This window comes from Phytophthora cinnamomi, assembly GCF_018691715.1.
Source record: "Phytophthora cinnamomi strain GKB4 chromosome Unknown Contig6, whole genome shotgun sequence".
NCBI lineage: Eukaryota > Oomycota > Peronosporomycetes > Peronosporales > Peronosporaceae > Phytophthora > Phytophthora cinnamomi.
In genome coordinates this window covers 743,050-766,490 of record NW_027150939.1, presented here as the reverse complement: position 1 = coordinate 766,490, position 23,441 = coordinate 743,050, and the positions used below count along the sequence as shown (strand labels likewise).

At 56.4% G+C, this 23,441-nt stretch overlaps 8 protein-coding genes across 10 annotated transcripts; 3 read left to right on the top strand and 5 right to left on the bottom strand.

Annotated features, from left to right (window-relative positions):
- Window positions 1-1,675: 1,675 nt before the first annotated feature.
- Window positions 1,676-3,736, top strand: IUM83_07425 (putative exo-1,3-beta-glucanase; the record flags this gene model as incomplete). The annotated part of the gene is made up of 1 exon (XM_067931720.1): window positions 1,676-3,736. The coding sequence occupies one exon, from the start codon at window positions 1,676-1,678 to the stop codon at window positions 3,734-3,736; it is 2,061 nt and encodes a 686-aa protein (XP_067798952.1).
- Window positions 3,737-3,876: 140 nt separating this feature from the next.
- Window positions 3,877-6,244, bottom strand: IUM83_07424 (putative DNA ligase; the record flags this gene model as incomplete). Its single annotated transcript, XM_067931719.1, has 6 exons — window positions 3,877-4,272; window positions 4,352-4,831; window positions 4,924-5,132; window positions 5,427-5,625; window positions 5,700-5,739; window positions 5,823-6,244. The coding sequence occupies 6 exons, from the start codon at window positions 6,242-6,244 to the stop codon at window positions 3,877-3,879; spliced, it is 1,746 nt and encodes a 581-aa protein (XP_067798953.1).
- A 475-nt stretch (window positions 6,245-6,719) lies between these two features.
- On the bottom strand, window positions 6,720-8,987 carry IUM83_07423 (the record flags this gene model as incomplete). 3 transcript variants are annotated; one of them, XM_067931717.1, is made up of 2 exons in its annotated part: window positions 6,720-7,407; window positions 8,326-8,987. In XM_067931717.1, the coding sequence occupies 2 exons, from the start codon at window positions 8,985-8,987 to the stop codon at window positions 6,720-6,722; spliced, it is 1,350 nt and encodes a 449-aa protein (XP_067798960.1). The 3 variants fall into 3 exon arrangements, with proteins under 3 accessions (XP_067798960.1, XP_067798958.1, XP_067798959.1); XM_067931716.1 differs by lacking the exon at window positions 6,720-7,407 and adding an exon at window positions 7,886-7,938 and having other exon boundaries at window positions 8,171-8,987; XM_067931718.1 differs by having other exon boundaries at window positions 6,720-8,405.
- Window positions 8,988-10,585: 1,598 nt separating this feature from the next.
- IUM83_07422 (TKL protein kinase) lies at window positions 10,586-11,963 on the top strand (the record flags this gene model as incomplete). The annotated part of the gene is made up of 2 exons (XM_067931715.1): window positions 10,586-10,767; window positions 10,850-11,963. 2 exons carry the CDS (start codon window positions 10,586-10,588, stop codon window positions 11,961-11,963), a joined length of 1,296 nt encoding a protein of 431 aa, XP_067799099.1.
- A 497-nt stretch (window positions 11,964-12,460) lies between these two features.
- Window positions 12,461-14,909, bottom strand: IUM83_07421 (Dolichyl-diphosphooligosaccharide-protein glycosyltransferase; the record flags this gene model as incomplete). Its single annotated transcript, XM_067931714.1, has 4 exons — window positions 12,461-13,171; window positions 13,251-13,948; window positions 14,036-14,747; window positions 14,820-14,909. The coding sequence occupies 4 exons, from the start codon at window positions 14,907-14,909 to the stop codon at window positions 12,461-12,463; spliced, it is 2,211 nt and encodes a 736-aa protein (XP_067798956.1).
- A 199-nt stretch (window positions 14,910-15,108) lies between these two features.
- Window positions 15,109-15,697, top strand: IUM83_07420 (DnaJ subfamily B member 4; the record flags this gene model as incomplete). The annotated part of the gene is made up of 4 exons (XM_067931713.1): window positions 15,109-15,255; window positions 15,334-15,371; window positions 15,442-15,508; window positions 15,572-15,697. 4 exons carry the CDS (start codon window positions 15,109-15,111, stop codon window positions 15,695-15,697), a joined length of 378 nt encoding a protein of 125 aa, XP_067798957.1.
- A 286-nt stretch (window positions 15,698-15,983) lies between these two features.
- On the bottom strand, window positions 15,984-17,413 carry IUM83_07419 (zinc finger protein; the record flags this gene model as incomplete). Its single annotated transcript, XM_067931712.1, has 6 exons — window positions 15,984-16,189; window positions 16,260-16,516; window positions 16,588-16,756; window positions 16,847-16,940; window positions 17,008-17,073; window positions 17,144-17,413. 6 exons carry the CDS (start codon window positions 17,411-17,413, stop codon window positions 15,984-15,986), a joined length of 1,062 nt encoding a protein of 353 aa, XP_067799103.1.
- Window positions 17,414-18,681: 1,268 nt separating this feature from the next.
- On the bottom strand, window positions 18,682-19,310 carry IUM83_07418 (ARS-binding protein 1; the record flags this gene model as incomplete). Its single annotated transcript, XM_067931711.1, has 2 exons — window positions 18,682-18,839; window positions 18,965-19,310. The coding sequence occupies 2 exons, from the start codon at window positions 19,308-19,310 to the stop codon at window positions 18,682-18,684; spliced, it is 504 nt and encodes a 167-aa protein (XP_067799102.1).
- Window positions 19,311-23,441: the final 4,131 nt, after the last annotated feature.

Genomic DNA, 23,441 nt, shown 5'->3' with positions numbered 1-23,441 from the left:
AACAAGAAGCGCTACCTCTAATTACTGCATTCAGACATCCAATATTTTTTCTCCCGTGTTATGTGTTAAAAATCATGTGCAAACTAAGTTTGTTCTTCAATTGCTCAGCAGAATACCACGTACAGTAGTTGCACATAAGCTGCACAGGAGGTTGATCACGAATACATCACGCGGAGGTGGTGAAAGACTCCCAACCATCATCTTGGATAGGCGTTTGAGGTCAATAGGATGCTACTTGAGGTCTCAAGTTAGATCCACTTTCCTCCCTACTTTTAGCGGAAAATGTCCGCCGGAGATGCGGTGCGTTGATAAACAAGCTCTTGAGCTGTGAGTATTTAACCTTGCAACGAAAAGTATGGCATTCAGGTCTGCTCGGCATCGTTAGTTCTTGGCGCATAATACGCTTTGTCGCAACCACCTCTGGACGAAGTGTCATCCAAGTACACCAGGCGATCTGACTAGACCGCAATGTGAAAACGAAAATAGGAAGAATTACCAGCTCGATGCGTAAGCAACTTTTAAGTAAAGCAAGAGCACAGATAAAGTAAGCCAAGGAAGCCAAGGAAGCTATCGCACGAAAGCAACCAGTGATTTCTAGCACCGAGCTACGTTTCTCACCCCAACAAGCAATGATGGCGTTGACTGGATGTTCAGCATTGCTGGGACGAGCAGAGCTGCCGGAGCCTCTCCGCTTCTCTCTCCCCCCCTGGTACCGTCTCCCGCATTGGAACCCTCCCTCTGTGGAGTACACGCCATCTTGTCTGACAGAAATCATGGGTTCGACGCACCCATAGACATGATAGGCAAACTGGGATGCATACGGGAAAATTTATAGCTCCACATACGGGAAAAGGTCGTTACTCCCGTGAGCGAACACTATATGGAGGGTATCACACTGTGGAGGTCCTCCAGGCCCACTGTCAGTGTGTCCCCGTTTTTGCACCCATTGACCTCTTATAAACTGTTAGACCTTATACTCGGCAAATCGGAACATGGTAGACGGTTCGTTTAGTTCAAATAGACCTCAGGTACGTCGTTGAAGTATTGCTTGCGCTTAAGAATGCCCCGAACAGTAGATACACCGACATTGGTGGGCGTCTTGAACTCAGCAGTCGCCCACTGGGCGAGCTTGGAAGGATTCCACGTTGGTTCCATGGCAGCTTTGGCGCAAAGCCCGCGCTTTTGGACGAGCGACAGAGTGGAATAGCGGGAGGGGCGCAGTGGCATTGCGAGACTAAGGGGGGAGTAATGAGGCAGCTTGGGCCGGAGTGGCTTCGCGCCCAGATTTGAATTGAAGTTGGCGGGTTTGCCATCCCTTAGGAAAACGTATTGAAGAAGAGCGTCCCATTGCTACGTTTGCTTTCATTTTGTAAATCTTATGAACCCGAAAATTTGATATGGCCCGCCCTTGCGAAAACGGGGGGGCTCACTATACTGCATCACATGGATGCTGTGCTCCAGAGCTTCAACGTTGCCTGTGAAGTTTCTCATCGTATACGGATCTTTGAAAAATATAAATTCAAATCTTTATCCTTATCCCGCATTCGCACAATGGTGCGATCGTCTCAGGTACGTAGCGCACTTCGCTCACTTCGCAATCTGACGTCCACAGCTCAAGCTCAAGCTCAAGCTCAAGCCCAAGCGCCTGCCTGACCACCGCCTGAACACACGCGCCATGAAGCCGTCGGGTTTGCTGCAGGTGGCGACGCTGCTGTCCGCGCTCGCGGGGGGCCCCGCCGCCGCCGCCACCGCCAATGACGCCAATGCCCTGGACGCGCAGTGGCTCTGGGAGAACGAGGCCGAGGCGTTCGTGCGCACGACGCGCAACCACGTGGACTTCTTCGAGAACTTCCGCCCGAACGACGCCAACCAGACGTGCTCCAGCGACAAGCACGCCACGCCCTTCAACCGCCAGGTGCGCGGCGCCAATCTGGGCGGCTGGCTCGTGCTGGAGCCGTGGATCACGCCGTCGCTCTTCTACCAGTTCCTCAACACGCAGCAGCGCTACGGCGACCAGGCGCCCGAGAAGACGGCCATGGACACGTACACCTTCTGCACGGCGCTGGGCGCCGAGGAGGCCAACCGCCAGCTGCGCATCCACTGGGCCACGTGGGTCTCGGAGGCCGACATCAAGGAGCTGGCCGAGGCCGGCGTCAACTCGCTGCGCGTGCCCGTGGGCGACTGGATGTTCAACCCATACGAGCCGTACGTGGGCTGCACGGACGGCGCCGTCAAGGAGCTGGATCGCGTGGCCGACCTGGCCTACAAGTACAACATCGAGCTACTGCTGGACATCCACGGGCTCATCGGCTCGCAGAACGGCTTCGACAACAGCGGCATGTCCTCGGGCGTCAAGTGGACGTCCGTGGGCAGCACGCAGCCCATCGGCACCACCACGTTCGAGCACTGGCCGCTGCGCTCCGCCGGCTGGGCCGGCGAGTTCCACCTCAACAACAACTCGTACAGCTCCATCAACTACGAGCACCTGAACCACTCGCTGCACACGGTGGCGACGCTCGTGGACCGCTACGCCGAGCACCCGGCCATCATCGGCCTGGAGCCCGTGAACGAGCCCTGGGAGCTCACGCCCATCGACCTGCTCAAGGACTACTACTGGCGCTCCTACAAGCGCGTCAAGGCCCGCGCCCCGCACTGGAAGTTCGTGCTGCACGACTCGTTCCGCTTCGGCGTGCAGTTCTGGTCGCAGTTCATGCGCGGCTGCCCCGACATCGCGCTGGACACGCACATCTACCAGGCCTGGAACAACCCGGGCACCAAGGCCGACTTCTTCGCCAACGCCTGCCAGCAGAAGTACACGATCGCCGACATGGAGAACGCCATGATGCCCGTGATCGTCGGCGAGTGGTCGCTTGGCACGGACAACTGCGCCATGTGGCTCAACGGCTTCAACGACAACCTGCCGGGCTTCCCCAAGGTTCAGTGCCGGATGACGCCGTGCCCCGTGCACAGCACCTACCTCGGTCTGGGCTTCCCTGGCACCCCGCTGGACGTCACCAAGCCGATTCAGGGACCCTATGGCACCGGCCAGTCTGGCCCGTCGTTCGGCAAGTGCCCCATCACGAGCAACACCACCTTCGGCCAGCAGAATGAAGCAGACGAGCGCGAGTTCGCTCGCAACCTGAACTTGAAGAAGCTCAACGCGTTCGCGGTGGGTCACGGCTGGTACTTCTGGAACTTCAAGACGGAGTTCGGCTCGCGCTGGAACTTCCTCGACCTTGTGCGCAAGGGCACCTTCCCGAAGAACGTGTCGAGCTACCGTCACGACGAGGAGGTGTTCACGGCCTGCCTGGCTGAAGACAAGGGATCTTTCAGGTGCGCTGCGAAGCGTGGCGTGCAACCGGCCGACCTCGTCAGCGGCCTTGACTTCGCCTGTGGCAACCCTGACAAGAAGGTTGACTGCACGGGCCTCGAGAACCGCTTCGACACCCTTGAGGAGCGTTGCGACTGGGCGTTCAACAAGTACTGGCACACGCACCGCGAAGAAGGCGCCACGTGTGATTTTGGTGGCGCCGCGCATCTCCTCGCAGGCCCCAGACCGTCGAGTGTTGAGCGCCAAAAGGCTCTTGTCACTCCGGTCGGCAACCAGATCCTCATTTGGTGCCTTGGTATCGCTGGGGCGTTTGGTATTCTGTTCGTGCTGGTTACGCTGTACGTGCGCTACCAGAGACAAGGAGAATACTCGCCAATTCCGAACAATGTGAATGTGAATGCCTAAGGCTGCTAGAGTCGCGGCCAAAGGCTAGAGCTGCAAGGAACTGATGTCATCGGTTGACCTCGATCGACGGTGACAGCAGCAAACACCTTAGCAGGGATATCAATAAAGCGTCCTCCATTTTCATTGACCCGGTTCACTGTCTAGTGTGGAATCTGTTGCTGCTGCTGTTGGAAGAGTTCCACGACTTGCTCGCTCTCCGTTGCTTGTAGAGGCTTCTTATCAGGTCGGTACCGGACAAAGCGCGGAAACCGAAGCGCCAGTCCTTTTCGAGGCGTAGCACCTCCGTCTTTATCGCTGGGGGTATCAATGACCACACCAGCACCACACGAGTACGATGGAGACTCTGTCAGCTGAGTGGCTTTGATCTCCCAAACTTCCACTGGCGAGAGCCAAACATCGGGGTGGCGACTACGAATTGTAGTAGATTGGTATTGCTCAGGCACTGCGTTCGTTTCGGGCAGAATCTGTTTCTGAAGCCTTTTTGCCACTTCCGCCAATTGTGCATCTGAAAAACCTGTACCAACTTTCCCAATTGTCTGCATTATGCAGCAATAACAGTTAGAACTGCAACCCCCCATCCCCCTACTCTTTCATACGACGTCGAATCAATCTTACCTCAAACTTGCCGCTTGTGGAATTAAAAGTTGCCATTAGAAAGGATCCAAACACCCCGGCACGCCGGCCTTTACCATAAAAAGCGCCAATTGGGACCAAATCCAGTGTGTCTGCCAGGAAAGTGCCGTTCGCACTGCTCGTTGTAGCCTTCTTTTTCGACGATGAAGTGCTTGTAGTGACCTCGTCCGATAGATAGTCGTGCTTCAGCTTCATCCACGAGTAAGACCGCCGACCAGCCTTATATTTGGACTCCTCAGTATCTAGAGCCTTGATCATCAGTCCTTCGCAGCCGCTAGCCACTGCCTGTTCGAGACACTCGCGCACAACAGCTGCCTGCTGATATTCTTCAGCATATTCGTCATTGGGAGGATCTGTTGTAGACAAACTAAGGTTAATATCGACGTGCTTCACAAATTCGACGTATCCAGCCTTTTCCTCGAGGATATCACGGAGCAAGGATCGCCGCTTGCGAAGCGATTTCTGGATGTCACAATTCGTATTCACATCACAACATACCAAATTACATTAACTTAACATGGTGCAACATCGAAGCAAAACGTGAGCTCGTGTACCTGTAGTAGATTGGTACCATCGATAGAGAGTAGATCAAATAGGAAGAGACAAAATTCGGTCGTGGTCTTCGTTTGCAGCACCTGAAATGGGCGGAATGTGCCTGTGTTCCGATCCAGCGCCACCACCTCGCCCTCGATTATCAGCGATGATACGGATGCCAACTCCTGACTTGTTGACTTCCGCGCTTCCACGCGCTGCTGCAAAACGTCTAATAGGGACGAAAATCGCTCTGTGACATCCTCCATATTCCTGCTGAAAATGCGTCTAACAGAGCGCGTATTGCTGTTGCTATCAGGCAGTGATAAGTGAACCTGAACCCGAGCGCCATCATATTTGTACTCGCAGGTAGCTGCGCGGCTGGTCGATTTGGCTACGCGATCCAATACTGCCGCGACGCTGGATACCGGGTAAGCTGACATTGTCAACACGGGTACCCCTGGTGCGGGCCGAGACTCATTGTGCAACCATTGAAGTTTTCGAGCAATGTCTGCTTCACGCCAACATGCATGCACCAATTCCGCCAACACGCGATAGTTCGGGTGCTGTGCATAGGCAAGCGTGACACAGTCAATCCACTCCTTCTCAAGCGCGGACGACACATCACCGCGTTCCTCTTCGCTGGAATTGTACGAGGGAGAGCTAGCCGTTGCGAGTGCGGAAAGAATAGACTTTTCGCCCATGCCGATACGCAGATTTTGATGCTGTTCAAAACACAAAGGACTCACCCACCATTAGACTGTAGCTCAATCCCAGGACAGCCTTGAGCCTCGCTCACCGCCAGCATCCTAGCAAGGAAAATACGTTCTTCGGAACTCCTGCGACGCAAAAGATATCCACACAGAACCGTTGATTGTCACTTCATTGTCAGCAACGAGAACCTCCTCGCACGCTCTCCTACCTGCATCGCTGCAGCAATTTCAGAGCAAGCTGCTGCTTCCGCGCGACTCCACCAACTCCTTCATCTTCGGCGATTGCCATCAATTGTGCATGCACGTCAGTAATACTCAGCGACTCTCCTCGCTCTTCTCCTTCCACTTTTGGCATCTGGATCCGCCCACTGTCCAGCAGCGCCTGCGTCGCCTGTCCATAGTCCGGGTACGTTGCCAACAGCTTCTCCAGCGTCTGCTGAGGCTCGGAATCTCCCTCCGTGTCCACCTCCAGTTGCTTCAGAAACCCCACGAAGCCCTTGGCCCCGAATCGAAGCTCCACGCCCTCGTAGGGCGGTGCCAGCTGCGACGCCGTCAGGTACAAGGCGCTCGCCAGCTCCTGCGACGTCGGAAGCGCCAAAAGCTCGCGATATCCGTCGGCCAGCAGCTGCATACTGGCCACGCGGGAGCTTCTCACCTCCTGTAACAGCAAGTCAATCGTCAGAGCGCTGTAATTCGTCAGCGGGGAGGCGGAAATCGCACCTCGATAGCCGAAAAAGTGCGGGCGAGCGACGCGAAAGATTCAGGTTTTTGAGGCCTGGAAGAAGGTTCAGAGCCTGAAGTTGCTGCATCAACTAGAAGGGATGCGTTCGAGCATGATAAGCTACGAAGAAGCGGCTGGAAGTGCCTGGACCGTGCGGTATGCAGCCGCGCGCCGAGCCATCCGCGGCCCCGCAGTGCCAGCATCTGCGTTCGCTGATTGCTTGGCTGTTGGAGTTGGTGTGGACCACGTCTCGGTAACTCGATCTGTATGTGTGGACCACGCTAAATTCAAGTTGAAGTGGGCTGTGCAACAATGGCTTCGCGTTTGACTTACGGTAACTGGAGCATGTAGCTCCAGTTTGTTATACGAATAGGTAGATGTACATTCACGCAGTGGTAGACGCTTGCTTGGCCTTCCTGGCCAGCTTCTTCAGTGCAAGCAGCGCCTCCACCCGCTCGAGCGCGACGGAGAGACGCTGCAGTTGGTCGCCATGGGTGTCGAGGACGCCGGCCATCTCGTTCTGCCGCTGGGCCAGGATTTCCTGGGTGCTGATGGTCTTGTCTAACAAGTCTAGCAGCATCTGCTCGTTCTGGTTCAGCTCCGATGTCTGGCCAGACTGGTGGATGGCCACGAGAGCAGCGCGGTTGTCCTCCGGTTGGAATGTGCAAGTGTTGCGGGAAGCGTAGTCGACGCTCCCACTCGTGTTGGCGACGGTGCTGTCTCGTTCACTACTGTGGAGATCAAGGCCGCTGTCGTCACTGCTACTGACAGAGTTGACACCTTCGAGCGTGTTCTGGTTACCAGCAGCAGCGGGTGGCAGCTTGATTCGCAGCGCGGACGGCTTGATGCAAGGAGCGTCGGAGGGGAGGTGGAAGAAGCGCGCCATGGCGAGTTTCTGGTTGAGCCGTCGAAGCAAGTCCAGGCTCAGGTTTTGATCGATAGGCTGGCTCCTGAAGGATTGCGCAGTGATGCACGATACAGTGGCGAAACTCTCGTCGTCGCCGCGGTTGCAAGGAACTATGAACCAGCCAAACATCAGATCTTTTTCACTCACTTGTTCCGGGTTGTTCTCGCTGACAGCCACCACCACATTGCTCCCGTCGGGATATTCTCGTCGGTGGGTCAGGACGCGCAAATTATCTTCATCTGATGGGCTGAAGCTTGGGTGCAATATAACGCTGTCTAACCAAGTTTGCTCACTCAATTCACGTCGATCAGAAGCATGTTGGAAGAGCTGCTGGTAGAGCAGGGCATCTTCATAGTTCAATATGTGTGTAGCGACGTGTTGGCAGTCCCCGGTCATCTTCATGATACTTCTCGTGAACCGCTTCCCTTTGCTGTAGAGTTCAAATGTGCTGATGGATCCATTGTTGGTCAAATCTGTGTCTGCGTTTTGATCAGTCCAGGTGCTTCTCTGCAGTTGGTGAAAGTAATCCATTGCTGAAGTGATCCTGTAAGCGTATTGGCGCTGCAAGTACGACGATGGGTGTGTTTTGTCGATACTGTTTGTGTCTGACGTCGATGCTGCTTGCCGCGACGGAGGTAGCAGGTTTAGGCCGTGTAGTGATGCATGGAGATCCACATACGTGTGCTCTGGTCGTCGCCTATAGCAAGAGAGACCACCACCAGCGCGAACGTCAGCGGGTGAATTCATCGTGCCGTCTGCCGCCACTCGCTGCTCGAGCACCTCAGAGACGATGTTGGCCACCGCCTCAAGAGTCGATTTCATTGCGTCGGTTGTCGTCGCGTGGGGCTTCGTGTCCAGAGCACACACGACGCCAATCCCATGGCCCCGTACGCGGATCGGTGTCCCTGCGTAGTAACGCATCGAGTTACTCCCTACAGTGTCGCCTCCGGCGTGGAAGTGCTTGTCGGCACTGGTGTCGTCGACGATCATCGTACAGTCCTGCAAGACTGTGTGGGCGCAAACACAACCATCTCTGGGGATGTGTGTGATGCGTTCATCCAAGCCAACGCTGGCCTTGACCCACATGGACGAGTCGTCCATGATACCAATGAATGCCGCGGGACACTCGAGCGTGCGTGAAACAATGTTCACGAGCAAATTCATGGTCGGGTCGGCTTCCGGCGCCCGAATAGTCGAGTGTCTAGCCACGCGAAGCCGCGCAGTCTCATTGATAGGCAACGGTTGCGGCCAAAGCTGAACTACACTTCCGGTGGTAAGCTCAGATTCAGCGCTCATCAATGTAAGCCGCTTGTCAGGGCGGACGGCCGGGGCTGAAGCCAGGCTCAGCACGGATACAGCGGAGAGGCGTTGGGGCTCCACGCTCGTCTCCCTCAAGGCTGCCTCGTTGGCCTTGATCGAGGTGTCAGTGGCGCGGATGATGCAGAACGTGCAGACTCGCGTCTCGCACTCCACGTTCATGTCGGTGAGGCGGATGGCGCGTTGGCTCGAGCACCCGGCGCAAACTACCTCGCCGCACGTCCGGCAGTGGTGTCGCCGACGGAACGGGAGGAACTGCTGCACACACACGCTGCAGTGCGTGCGCAAGCCGTCGTTCACCCAGTCGTCGGTCTGGAGCAGGTTCCCCACCATGAGCAGCCCTCCTTCCAGGAAGTACATCATCTGCAGACTCTGCAGCCTGACTCGCCGCTGACTGCCGTCGCGCGCGAGCACCCCGGGCCCGCCCATATTTCCAGTTTCCAGTTCGAGCTTATGTGATCCCTTCACCGCGCGGTGGTGTGCGCTGTGAGGTCCGTTGCAGGCGGAAACCCACGAAAGCACCTCTCTGCAGTCGAGCTCCGGGCGTGGTCCCGTACGCCCTGCGCAAGACGCGTCGCTTCCCGAAGTGAGCGCACCGGTTTCCAGCGCCGAGCTCCGCGTTAGACCAAAGCCCCCAGGGCTCATTCGGAAGGAGTGAGTCATCCCCGGTCTTTCCGCGGTTCGGCCGAAGCTCAACGAGCGCGAAACTATGCGGTTCCGAGGTCGCGTCGCACTTGACACTTTCTGCAGCGACTAAGGCATTTCGACGTTCTTGCGTCTGGGCGACATCCGGAGACGCACGCAACGCTCGCGACGGCGTTGGTGCCTCGGCGCAGAAGAGTTCGTGGGCGCGGGATCACCACGACGAAAGTGGGCGAGCTTCACGCAGGCGACTGCACTGCACTGCACGCCCCGCATAACTTCGGCAACGGCGCCGTTATGCCAAGCTGCACAACAAAGGGCGTTCGTCGGTCCGCGCCTCGTCTATTGGGGGTCGCGGTCAAGCGCGGTCGCCGCCCGGTTACGCGTGAAAGCGGTGCTCTCGCGATGACGGACCGCGCCACTGGAGACTCGACCTGCTCGGGAGCACCCTCCGCTGGATCTCTGCTCGGCCGCTGCACCCTCGGTTCTCGTGGCGGAGACCATACTAGCGAGCGCTTGCCGTGGGTGCAGCTAATGCCTGCGCGACACGTTTGTGCGTGGTGCCCCTCAGCATTCCGCTCAGCACACACACAAATCGAGGCGGCGGTAAAAATCCGCTGCGCTCAAATCCCCGGCACACTGCGATCCAGGCGAGACCACCGGCCCCGCTACCTATTATAGCGGAGACGCTCGTGGCGCCGGCTGCGGTGGGGCCAGTTACGCCTTGCACGAGCTGAGCTGGTAGCTACATGTTCGACTGCGCGTGCCGCGAGTTTGCCGACCCAGGTTCGACGCCGTTGAGACGGCCGACGACCAGCTGATGCGGAGGACGACGTCGGCCGCCGCCTCTACCCTATGCCCGCGCTCGACTGCCGATAAAGATGCACCTGTCGTCTCGGACGGCAACGCAGCGGCAGCAAGAGCGGTGGCAGCCGCAGGACGGCCACCACGAACACTTTAATGGCGTGTGGTTACGATGGGGCCAGCGCCACCGCCGGCAGCGAAGCGTTTTGCCACTAACTTGGGCGCCGAGACCATGGCGATGGCCACTTGACACAGAGCCCAAGCAGCTAAAAACGTCGGCGGCGGCAATCGTTACCAACATGGCAGAGAGGGGCCAGGGCATTGCCTCACGCTCGCCCAGGCATGACCATTGTGGGGCCTCGCTCGCCATGCGACGCCCCGCCACATGGGGCGGTTGTCTATTGCCTGCATAAGCTCGTGAGGAGCAAGGCACCGCACCAGCCTCCAGCTCCAGCTCGGTGGAGCTGGAGCCCAGCAGCACGCAATGCATTTTTGCACCCGGCTATTGACGCGGCGATTCGCGTGGAAAATCCCGGCCCCCCTGGAAACCGCTATCGGCTTTCACGGGGTCCGGGCAGAAAATGTACCCTTCGCCTTCGCGGCCTACACCGGAGCCAGTTCCGAAAACGACCTCGCAGACCTGCCGCTCTCCGCAAGCGCACGCAGTTTCCCATTCTCCAGGGGCAGCAGCAGCAGCCAAGCCACGCCCGCCTGGACGCCCAGCTGAGTGCCGTCGCTCGCTACCTCCCCCGCAACCACCACCGTAAGCGCCTCGCTCCAGTCCATGCCCAGCCGCGCCGAACTAACCCTCGACGTGTGTATTGTCTCCCCCGCTCGCCCCGCAGCCCCTCTCTATCTGAAACCACTAGCCAGCCAGCCATGGGGTGCATGAGCAGCAAGCCCAACAACTACCCGAGCCCGCAGCAGACCGGCCGCGCCAACGAGCCCAACTACACGGACCTCTCGCGCAACGTGGCCAACGGCGGCTTCTCGGCCAACCACAACGGCAACGCGCCCGCGCGGCGCGCGCAGCCGGCCAAGCGCGACCCGCGCGCCAACCTGGGCGCCTCGAGCGCCGGCAGCCGCGCCGACTCGGAGAACTGCTTCCCGGACCTGGTCAAGTTCCGCCTCGACGAGAGCGAGGTGCTGCTCACGCGCAAGGTCTCGAGCGGCGCCTTCGGCGTCGTGTGGCTGGGCCACTACCACGGCCAGCCCGTGGCCGTCAAGCGCATGATCGACGGCGAGGACGAGGCCGTGTCCTTCTCGCGCGAGATCGAGACCATGTCCAGGCTGTCGCACCCCAAGATCGTGCGCTTCATCGGCTGCACGTGGACCAACAAGAAGGACCTGGGCGGCGTGTCCGAGTACATGGACGGCGGCGACGTCCGCACGCTGCTGGAGACCCGCAAGATCGAGCTGAGCTGGAAGAAGGAGAAGATCTCCATCGCCATCGATATCGCCGAGGCGCTCGCCTACATGCACTCGCGCTCTCCCAAGATCATCCACCGCGACCTCAAGTCGCGCAACGTGCTACTGAACTCGAGCATGGTGGCCAAGCTCAGCGACTTCGGCCTCAGCCGCAACCGCACGTACGAGGAGACGCTGACCGCCGGTGTCGGCACGGTGCGTTGGACGGCGCCCGAGGTCATGCTCGGCGACAACTACAGCGAGCAGGCCGACGTGTACTCGTTCGGCGTGGTGCTGAGCGAGCTGGACACGCGCGAGATCCCGTTCGAGGAGAAGAGCAGCAAGACAGGTGCAGGTGGCGCGCCCGACATGGCCATCGTGATCAAGGTGGCCAAGGGCGAGCTGCGACCAAGCTTCGCGCACGACTGCCCGGACGTGATTCTGCGCATTGCGCGCGCGTGTCTGCAGTTCGACCCGGCGCTTCGTCCGGACAGCGAGTCGGTTGTGCAGATGCTCAACGACGCGCGCGTGCAGCTCCAGGCGATGTCATAACCGTAGCAAGGCAGAATCCAGTGGCCTCACGCAGCAGCGTCTTCAACAGCAGCAATGGAAGCTGCTACCTCCCTCTTCCCTGTCGCGTATGAACTGACGCGGGTGCGACTCAGGAGCACGAATCGAAGTGCTCTTTAGCGTCCTCGGTTAAAACGACAGACAACCAGCGTGGTATAGTGGAAACTTCGATAGGAGCGAGAAGGGTGGACGTCTTGAGCTGTTCAAATTGGGGTCGAGGATCGACAGGGATGGTAGATTTGATTTGGCTGGGTCAGGAGTAAGCGAGTGAGCTGGTGGCGCGGGGATGACAGTAGGAGCGGTGTGGCGACAAGCAAAGCGAGACATTGGCACTCGTCCGTCTGCGCTTATTAGTATCCCGGCGCTCACGGTTTGTTCCTTTGTTTAATTTTTAACACCAATGTTCGTGAATGAGCTGGTCGTCGCTTTGTACATTGTGTATATTCCTGCATGTTGCTAGCAACCAAAATCTTCGCACTCTATCGCGACTTAACCCGATAAATCCGAACCATCCACGCATCCGAGGTAAACACGTGCTCGAAGTTGTCGAGTTCGATATCGCGGTCCGGAATTCTTAATCGACGGTTCAAATCCCAACCAAACACGGGGCCATCGCCCTCTTGAGGCGGCACACTCTCCACTTGGTTGAACTCGAAGTAACTGAGTTTGTAAAGAACGCTCTGGGTCATCGCGAGAGTCGCATTTTCATGGAAAATGTAGCGGCCATTCACCTGAAACTCGGACTCCATTACGTCGTCCGGAAACACACCTTCCGAGATCTTGACTATCCATGGCAGTTTGTCGAGATCATCACCAGGCATACCGACTTTTCCTCCAAAGAGCAGGAACACGTAATCCACGTCAAGGCTGCGCAAGATCGGCAGCGCATCGTCTTCACGCGAGGCAAGTACACGCCCGACGGTCGCAATGTGGGTATTGTTCCACGTGTTGTTGTCAACAAGCACCGTCCGATTCGCCAGCGTGGTGATCTGGTATCCGTAGTCCCACCAGCTCAGGATCTTGGCATCTTCAGGGGTATTCTGACGCAGCCACGCAAAGGCTTCGCGATAGTCGTCGTGCAGGTCCTTTTCTCTCGTCGTCATGTTCATCTTCTCGAATACCAGTGACGTGGATGAATACACTTTCTTGGCGATATTGGTCGAATGCCGCGCATGAATAACGAGGAGTAGCTGTACCATGATGCAACACAGTGTAAGTTCAGAGGTTGTAAAGCAATACGATGCGGAACATAAAGCTAGGTGCACGTACCCCGCAAGCGAATACAAGCAGCTGAAGCGCACGAGAGAGCCTGTGTTTTACGCCATCAACTTTTTCGTCGGGTTGGAATTGCAGCTTAGCGCCGAGAGCCGAGAAGATGTCGCCTGCATGCGACTTTGTCGGATCTTCGTTCTCTTCGACCTCCGTTCCAGCGGTATTTGCTGTCTCGTCGGCCGGGTTACCCTCGCATCCCTCTGTTGTTTCAGCAGACTCATTCGGGTCTCTCCGCGTGATCGCCACAATTTTATGCATAAATCCTGAAGCCCCCACTGCCGACAAGTAGCAAGCCGCTGGTGCCAGAGTAAGCAACAACCGGACCATGATGCCAGAAAAGTAGAACGCAAACGTGCTGTAGACGATCATGAAGAGAAGCCCGGCGTTCAGCTTCTGGAAAGAGTAGTACACTCCTAAAGGAATGAAAAGCATCGCTGGCCCGAGGGAGAAGTAAAACGCCGACCACACCGTCGGCTGATGTTCTCCCACGGAAGCGATGATTGGAATATACTTGGACGCGTAGGTCGGGTCCAGCAGAGTCAAGCTTCGGCCGCTCCACTGCAGCTTCCCCAGCAAAAACGCAAGCAACAAACCGCCGCCAGCGATAGCTGCGCCTGCGCTCAAGCAGGTTCGAAGAAGGCGCATAAAGTGGTCCTTTGGCAGTTGGGTAGACAGCCACTGCATGAACGCGAACGCTGCAAGCGCAAATATCACGAACATCCAGTCAGCCTCAGATACTCAGACTAAAACATACCGGAGATCACCGCTGCTGTCTCACCAACCTTGCAGAAGCATGAAGACTCCATGCGAGCCGGCGGTCTCGCCCTTTAGCACCACATTAAACCCGATGAACGGCACTTGCATGGCACCCAGTGTCACCAGCGGGTAAAACGTCGAGTAGGCCACATACACCTTCGCTGAATAGCACCCCGACAGCAACAGCGCCAGCACATGGATGGGGATGATGTTGATGATAAACACGTATCCTCCCCACGACAGCGCCATGGCAAAGTAGGCCACCGCTGCCAGCGCCGCCGGCAGCATCGCGCCTGTCCGCACAGCCCTCACCCACCAGAAGAAGGTGAAGATGAGCAGGAAGATCGCGATGCCCTCGTTGTCGAAGGAGCCAGCCGTGGAGCGAGAGATGTAGGCGGGCGAGACGCTCAGCAGCGTGGCGGACAGCAGCGCCGTCGTGGCATCGCCCGTGACCTCCCGCGTCAGCAGGAACTGCGCCACGCACGCGAGCGCGGCGAACGCGGGGGCCAGGAACACGCAGGCGTCGCGGATGGAGATCGGAAGGCGCAGCACTGCCCCCAGCAGCCACTGCAGCCCCGCTGCGCCCGCCATGAGCCCGGGGTACACGGTCGTGCCCACGACGCGGCCCAGCGGGTACCACGCTCGGTCGTCGAACCAGTCCAGCAGCTCGTAGGCGCCGTGCTGCGCCAGGAACTTGGTCACGCGGAAGTTGAACTGCGGGTCGAACTCGTGGATCACCTGCGGGGGTCAGAGCGCGGTGAGAGAGCGAGCCAGGAGGAGGCGTGAGACAGAGCGCAGGAGGACACGTACGCTGCCCCATATCGCGACGGGGAAGAGGCGGATGGCGAAGCTCAGCACGCAGATGAGTGCCAGCAGCACGCTCGTCGTCAACGGCGTCATGGCTCCCGAGCTCCCTTCAGATTGTCTAGGGGAGGGTATGGGCTGGTACACGCGACCTTCGCGCAACACGCGCTGACCTGGTTGAAGTGACCATCACTCTGTGCTGGCGGCAACTTGCCGCCTTTCACTTCATTCACACTTGAAGATTGTAGCGGCAAAGGGAAGAACTGCGATGCCCATGACGAGGGGGAAAGCGCGCATGCTGGAGAGCCAGGAGGAGGACGTGGGGGAGGAGCCCTCGCAGCCGCAGATGCCCGAGACGCAGGACGAGCATGAAGAGCAGCAAACGGCGACGGAAGTGGAGGCGGACGCGCCTGCCGTCGACCTCAAGGAGATGGCCAAGCAGGTCTGCGCGCTCGCTCTCTCTGTCTATTTGTTCCTCTGTCTAGCGGTCTCTGGGCTCTAACCCCCGCGCGGTGTGTAGCTGACGAAGACGCTCAAGCACCTCCTGACCACGCACCGGTGCGAACTCGTTGCTGCAGGACTGAGCCGTCCATTGTCCTGACAACGGTGATGTGTGGCTTCCTGACAGACAACTGGAGAACGACGCGGCGGAGATCCAGGAAGGCATGGACGAGCTGTATCGCATGCAAGAAGAGGTGTGTTTGTGCGGCCGCGTGTGCGCGTGTTGGTGCTGACACTGTGCTCGAAACTCTTTGCAGCGATCTCAGCACATCGTCGGACGACTCAAGAACGCGAGCTCCACGATCCTCACCTTCGGAGACACGAGCCAAGACGCGCGTCACGAGCCCGAGGACGACGACAATGAAGACAGGCCGATGAACTAGGGGGCTACTAGCTAGGCACGGGAAAACCGGACGCGTCATCGGAAACCAGACGTATATTTCCCGCCAGTCTACTTGCTTCTCAGCATGGCTCTCTAGGCTTCTTTTACAGTCCGCTATAGGACAAAGGAGTTGCAAGATTGCATACGTCTTGCAGGTGCCCTCGACACGGCTCTAGAACTTCCGAGCTATTGAGCCAATGATGCGAGCAAACGAGCACTTTGTACAGGAATGCCGCACGAGTTTTTTTTTCTTCGTGCTGTCGCCTCAACGTGATTGAGGGCAAAGCTCACTTCTTCAACGAGTCCAGGTCGTCCACATCTTGCAGGTAGAGGCTCTTGTCCATCACTGCTGCTGCCGCATCAACGGCTGGAGAAGGCTTCTCCTCGTCGTCATCATCCTCGTCCTCACTGTGAACGGAGTAAGCCTCGTCATCAGCGTCCGCGTCATCGCGGAACAAGGTCGGATCGTATGTGAACAGCGCACGACCACTCACTGCAACAACAAAAAAGATCAGGGTTAGTCTCATTCCAGACAATACCGCCGGAAAAACATGCAAACGTACTGATGCCACGACCGCCAGACTTCTTAGCTTGCTCCTTTAGCCGCTTCGCTTCCTCGGCCTTCTTACGAGCCTGCTTCTCAGCCTTCCACTTTGCGAGCGACTCCTCCGTAACCGGGGTACCTCCGTTGGGGCCGAGCTTAGCGCGCTGCTGCTCAATAATTTCCTCAATGGAGATCTCCACGACCTTGTTGCTCTTTTCAAGCTCGCGGTCTTTCTTGGACTTGAAAACGTATCCAGGAGGAAGAGCGTGGCGGTATCTACGATGAAAATTCGGTTAGCGAAGCTGTTGTAAAACAACAAAAAAACAAGGGAAACACATTGCACGTACTTGCAGGACGCGCCGCCGTTTGGACAGACCCAGAACCATCCGTACAGCGACTTCTCGATAGCATCCAAGAAGTGCTTGCACACAATCTCCGTCTGCTTGGTGTTCTTCTCGTGGTGTTTCTCGTTGACCACCTTCTCCAATTTCTCCTGGTCCCATGTGTCCATTTGGTCTATCACGCAGCAACCGTATCAAGGCAATCCCAATGTCAGCTCCGCTGTAACCCCTTTCAACAACCTACACAACCAGCAGGTCACCGCACCTGCTTCTTTCTCGGCACGGCTGTCCGTGTACAAATCGATCTTGGCGGCCTTCTTGCCCACCATCAAGTCGTGCGAGAACTTGCAGCGGTTGCCCTACGCCACATACAGCATCAGCACCAAGTACACCTCTCCTCACCTACAGCTCGTAAAGAAAGCTCACCTTCGAACACACGCCGGCCTTGAAGAAGGCACACAGCACCGACTTGGGGTCTGTTCCAGGCGGGACCTGCTCGTGATACATCAATACAGTCAGACGACGCGCCAACTCGTGCCAAGCCCAGACAGCGCAATCGCACCTTGGGCTGCGTGATGGCGGCGGCGAAGAGACTCTTGAGGTTCTCCTGCTCCGCCTTGGCATCCTTCTTGCGCTTGCTCTCCTGCTCCTTGAGGCGATCTGCGCGCGTGTTGCCGCCCTTGACCTGCTTGGTCACTTCCTGGATGTACTTCTGCACGTTCTTGCTCTTCTTCTTGTTCTTGAGGCCGAAGGTCTTGTCCTCGAGGATCTTTTCCTTAGCCTTCTCTACGGACTTCTTGGACGGGCCGCCTGCTTTCTTCTTCGGCGGCATCTTCGCTGGGCGGGCGTGGGCTGGAGGGAGGCGCGGCGGCGGAAGGAGACGGAGGCAGCGGATACCCTGCAGGTGCCGCTGCTGTGCCGATGCGAATTCGTGGGCTGTAAATGCTCTTACCACATGCTGCCAGGGGATTGGTAGAAATTACGTCGCGGTTTCGGCCAATGTGAACGAAAATAGATTTTTGATAAATTACGCTGCCTAGGTTCTCTGAGAATTATTTTCGACGACCACCACGAGGTTGTAGATAACAATACGAGAGCTTTGCGTAGGCTGGGATAGCTAAAGAACCCCGGTTGAAGCGAAACGCGACGGTGTATTTGGAATCGAGCGTCATTAAATGCATAGACAGTCGATAAGCAGGCCTGGTTCAGCGAGCTGCCAAGGCTGTAGTCGATTGAAGAAGTTTGATAGGCGTCTGTTTTTCTTTCCTCCGAGCTGTTCACTTCCGTCGCGCCGAGCGGTTTGGCTGTACTCTCACGAGTAACTAATCGTAATCTTGTGGATCTTCTGGGGCTGTTTCTGATATAATGGAGCTCTTCAAGGAGCTCTCGGCTTTCTTTGGAGACGGGCAGAGGTATGGTCGCACCAATTCGAATCATCTCCATCCCAGAACCACGTGCTCGACTGTCGTAAAAGACAGCTCTTAGCCTTTGTGGTAACTCGCCCAGCCGATTCTTGCTGAATACTACGCCTTCCTATGGCTGAATGTCCACGTTAGTCTGCAGGTAGATCGTTCGAACGGCAAATCCAATGGGGGCAATGCGAGCCGCAAAAATAAGAGGAATTGTGAGTGGAGACGTCGCGACTTGCATGCAAATCGACATGTAGAGCGCATTGAAAACTTCGACCGAGCACACGATGATCGTCGCCATGAATCTGCTGAAACTCGAGCAAGGATGAATCTGATCATGAAGTTAATGACTGGCAAAGTGCAAACTAACATCGTTTGCTGAAGCCCTGAAACTCGAGTGAAGAGCACGTTAAACGTCGGGTAGATCAGCGCCAGCAGTCCTTCCGCTGCACCTATGGACAAATGTGCCTTCAACTGCTGCTGTAGCGTCTGTGAAGCAGCCAAACGCCGAGGCCCGATCACTAAAGCTGTGAAACCCAAAACAGCGAAATGTAAACCCCCACGTTGGATACAATGCTGAAGGGGATCGGGAAGCCCCACGAGCTTGCGAGAAGCAATTCAAAAGCGACGAACGAGGCCGAGGACGTCGACGCAATCACGACGACTCCCATAGTCGCGATCGTGCCGGGTGCTAGCATCGCTTCATCTGCAGCACCCCACCGATTGAGACGAAGAAGAGCTGCCAGAACGTTCGTATCCAGAAGGCGTAGTTCGCCTTCCAGCCCTTTAAAGGGTCCACCAACGGGATGGAATCGAGTGCAACGGAGCCGAGAAGAGCGGGGGCTGGTACTAGGAAGCACACCACAAACACTCGAAACAGACTAGTTCGCTCGCAGTATTTACATCAACCAACAGTTCGCGTTTGGGCTCATACTCCCCCGACATGCCCGACTTCGTCAGCGCCGCTATGTTACCCGCTTTCAAGTGATCCAGCAGCAGCGTCACGCGAGCCTGACACGCCCCTGCAGTCTTGTCCAGATGAAAGTCGCTGTGTCCCATTAGCTGGTCGCACACCTCCTGCCATCCGTCCATCACGTGCGGATACGCCCAGGGCTTCATGGCCAGGACCTGCGTGAGCAATATGATGTCGTCCGCCGACACAAACTGCTTCCTGCTAGCCGCTCTAGGCGTCGACATCGTGCCCTTCTTCGACGGCGGGATCAGCGACAGCTCGTCATCCGACTCCTCTCCGTCGTTCGCCTCCTCCCTCGATCGTTTCTCTCCAGCCAGGCAAAGCAGGCCGCGTTCGAGGAGTTCCAGGAGGGCCTGCGCAAGCGAAGGAGTGAACCGTCTCCGCCACCTAGCGTCACGCAGCACGATGCTGCTGTCGCCAAGGTGGGCGAAGTCGCCGCAGCTATCGCTGTTGCGGGGGCGACAGGGGAGACAGACCTGGATGGACGGCGTCGGCTAGAGATGCTGGAGATTAGAATGAAACGAGAACTCGCAGAACACGCCGACGAGCAGGTTCGGGGACTCGAACGACGGCTTTGCGCCCAGCTAGAGGCTCAACAGAATCAGCACACCCAACTTCTGACTACCATCCATCAGCAGCAGGCCATGATGCTGGATCTTATTAAATCGGTCGCTGCTCAGTCCAAGAGCAAGGATTACTTTATCTATATAATTTCTATTTGCTCAGTCGTCTTGCTGCACTGGTTCACTAATGTGCGTAGTGAGTCTTTGCTGACTCCGTGTGAGGTGCTCGCCGGCAACGAAGAGGCTGGCTCATATTGTACTCCGAAGGCATTCTCTGATCTGTTGCCTAGGCTGGACAGCATCCAGATTAGCCGACACATCGATCCAACGTCCAGTAAGCGGTTGATGACTTCAATCGGCACCACTCGGACCGGTTGTGGAAAGTCCCAAAACCTCAATACTGGTTACCGGCTTCAGTTTACCGACTTCAGTTTTACTGGAGCCAGCTACCGAATGCCTAATTACTGTGTGTTGGGCTGGCCACAGCACTCCCTCCTGCTATCCCAGTAAAAAGAAGATAATAGTTTGTTTGCCTAGTAAGAATTGCCGCCGCGTACACAACAGGCGACGAGTTTGACGCAGCCTCCTCCGCGGCGACAGCGGCGCAGGCCTCATCGTGATCGCTTTCGTGGCGCTTGGCGTCGCACCAGTCGTAGTGACCAGCAGGATGATGCCGCCGAGCAGCTCGAGCGTCGACGGGATCCAGATTGGCCACAGGCCCTCGCCCATGCCGTAGACGGTGATGCATGTGATGCCGACGACGAAGACGGACTGGAAGGCCTTGCTGATATCCTTGGCGCTCATGGTCTTGTATAGATTCATCACCTGCGGCACCAACGACGTCGCAAGCAGCAGCGACCCGAGGGAGCCGACGATCTGGAACGCTTCGCCCATGTTTGCTGGTTGTTGCGTTGGGATGTTGGAGGGTTTGTTGGCGTCGGCTAAAGCAAATTCGGAAATGGGGCCCGCTGTTAATCCTCAAAACCGACTTTGCTTGACCCTTAGCCAAAACACGAAGAATGGTGTGTTTTTGTAATCGATTTTGTGAATCGCACTCATTCTGTAGCAAAGTTGACCCTAGCGACAGTGTGACTACAACACACTACATAACCCTCATTCTACTGATGAGTAAAGTTTACAATTTAATTAATTGTGGAGGATTTGAGCGAGGCGAGTTGTCACACGTTGCGGTTTGTACTGCAAACGGTCGGGTCAGGCGGGTGCCCGAAATTCGGGTACGCGATGCGTGCTCTGGTTTGTAGCACCCAGCCAAAAGTTTTTTCATTGTAGATAGTCATCACGTCACACAGGTACGTCATACTAATTGCGACTGTTCATCGTCTTAGCGCTATTGCGAATATCTTATTGAATCTTTGCTTTAGTATTTTGCATTTAATGATACTCCATCAAACTCACGCCACCCCTATCTTGACCGGTAGTGCTGAATCATTGAAAACCAGTCAGCTGTGCGGGCGCTGAGCAAACTCTTAACTCTAATCACTTGAAATTCGACTTTGGCTTTCGCACAGTTTCTTGAGTAAACCAAGCGAGGGTATTGCGGTCTTTTCAATGTATGTGTCTGGTGGTATTAAAAATACAAGGGAAAACGAAGTTGGATTCTCAGTGAAACTTTGTATTCGACACCTACAGGATATTGATCTCGATCAGCGAGAGGTATATAAACGTTAAATACAATCGAGAGGAGAACATATCTAACTTTACCCAGCAACAACGGAGTACTTGCTGTATATGACAAAAAAAACTGATTGCATAGGTATGATCAACACGCTGCTGACAGCAAGCTCGGCGATTCTGTTCAGCTTCTTCAACTCAGCTTTTCTCTCCCGACTAAGAATTACTCGACCTGCCTTGCACTCCAGGGCTTCTGACGCAAGGGAGTCGGCGGCTGCGTTGTAGTAACGTACTACATGCACATAGCGAACCGAACTCAGCTTTTTCGTCAATTTCTCGTGACGTGCCAGCTCAATTTGCGACGCTTCCTCCTTACAAGCCATCGCCCCCATGAATTGCTGGATTACAAGCCGGGAGTCGGCGACTCCCCGGGTCAGTGCCGCCATGACACCATTGTTCATGCCGATGTACTCGGCGATATTCACTGTAGTCGACGGGAGGTACGCACTCGCAGCGATCTCAATGTCCAAGCCGGTAAGCACCACAGAATCCATGAACAGCTACCGTAGCCTCCTTTTGCCGTGGTCTTAGCTGATCCGTCATATGATAGCACAAACCCCTCGAAATTGCGAGGAATATTAGCACACAATGACGCCGTGTTTCCTGTGAGCGGCTTGGAGGTCACTTCGGTCCTGTCAGCGGGTGGATTGCCCGTGGTTGCCCCTGCCGAGTTGTCGCCATCATTGAACTCAGCGTTCAGCTGAGTGGTCGTGTCGCGCGCCTGTCGGATCTCGGCGACCACTTCTCCTGCCTCGTGAACTCGGCTAAGTTGGCGCAATGCCGTGTCAGGCTCAGCCGATTTGTCTGCACTGTTAATTGGAACCCGCCGACTCGGCTGAGGGTTCGATATAGCCACCGCAGCCATTTTGACTGACCCAATTGACTCAGCTCCTGACGCTGCCGACTTCAGTGGCTCCGCCGACTCGACCATGAGGCCACCTGCGCAAGTGGCCTTGGTCACTGCTGGGACTGACTGTTCCAGCAACTCATGGCGTTAAGCGCAAGTTAACTCGGCTTCTCCGTCACGAAGTCGGCGCGAACTCCGCTTAATCACTCTACTCGACGGCAGGTAGGCTTTTTTCGCCACGGCTGGTGGCTGCTTGGCTAACCACGCGTCATATAGACTCTGCTCCTTCTTCAGTAGGTCATGGTCCATCGCAGCTTCATACGCGAGAACCTGCCAGCCGCGATACTTCGCCGAGTTCAACCGGACATACCCGTCATCCAGGGGTAGCTCTCCACGCGGCATCCAAATGATCACGGAGAAGTGGGCGGGGCACCATACCAGCTTCTCGCTCACATTTGTCATGAGCACTTTGGTAGGTTTATTCCGTGAACTGTGGACAACTGTGGTATCCAATCTTTTATTCGCCGCACCCATAGCTCGTGGATGTCGGAACTCGGCTGCCTGAACCTCAGGGCGAACTCAGCGACCAAGCGCGGCTGAATGCTCATTAACTCAGCTGGGCCGCCACTCACTCGACTTTCACAGGGTGACTTATCCAACTCGGCGGCTCGCGACTTCAAGAGTGGTATGACGACTTCGCCCGGCAATTTCGCAGTTGAGTTGAACAAATCCAACCGCACGCCAGCTGGGATCATAAAGTCGGTCCCGAGGATCATGTCAACGCCAGCATAGTGTGGCATAATCCATACTTCAAACTCGTATACCAATTGCCAGCCGAGAGTCATCTTCACCATGGCTCGGGCCGTTGTACTCAGCTTGCCCTTGTCGACGCCTTGCACATTAATTTGTTTGTCGCTGCTAGCGATTCGTTTTAAGCGTAGTCTCTTCGCGAAGGACTTACCGATAGCCGAGACGTTTGCCCCGGTGTCAAGCAGAATCTGCGTTCGCTTATCATTCACCGCACCGATCACTAGGGCGTGCATGCGAACTCGGCGGTCGTATTACCTCGCCGACCACCACCCCATGCGCTCACCGGAGTGCAGTCTCATCGTCGTGGCGTGGTCTGGTTTGTCGGTACTCAGCTGAGTCCCCCTTGCCATACTCGAAATTGCTCGGCGACCTTCCTCTGGGTCGCCAAGTTCATTGTTCCAATCAAATTCACGTTCATGTCCGTCAGGTCCATACTTCAATTCGTCACCACTTCCGTACATCATCTCAGGCCATTGCGCTTTGCCCACGAAAGCGAACACGAAGTTCGCTTCGACCGCCGGCTCAGCTGACTGTGGCAGCCCGATGTTATCCAACCCAGTCGGAGT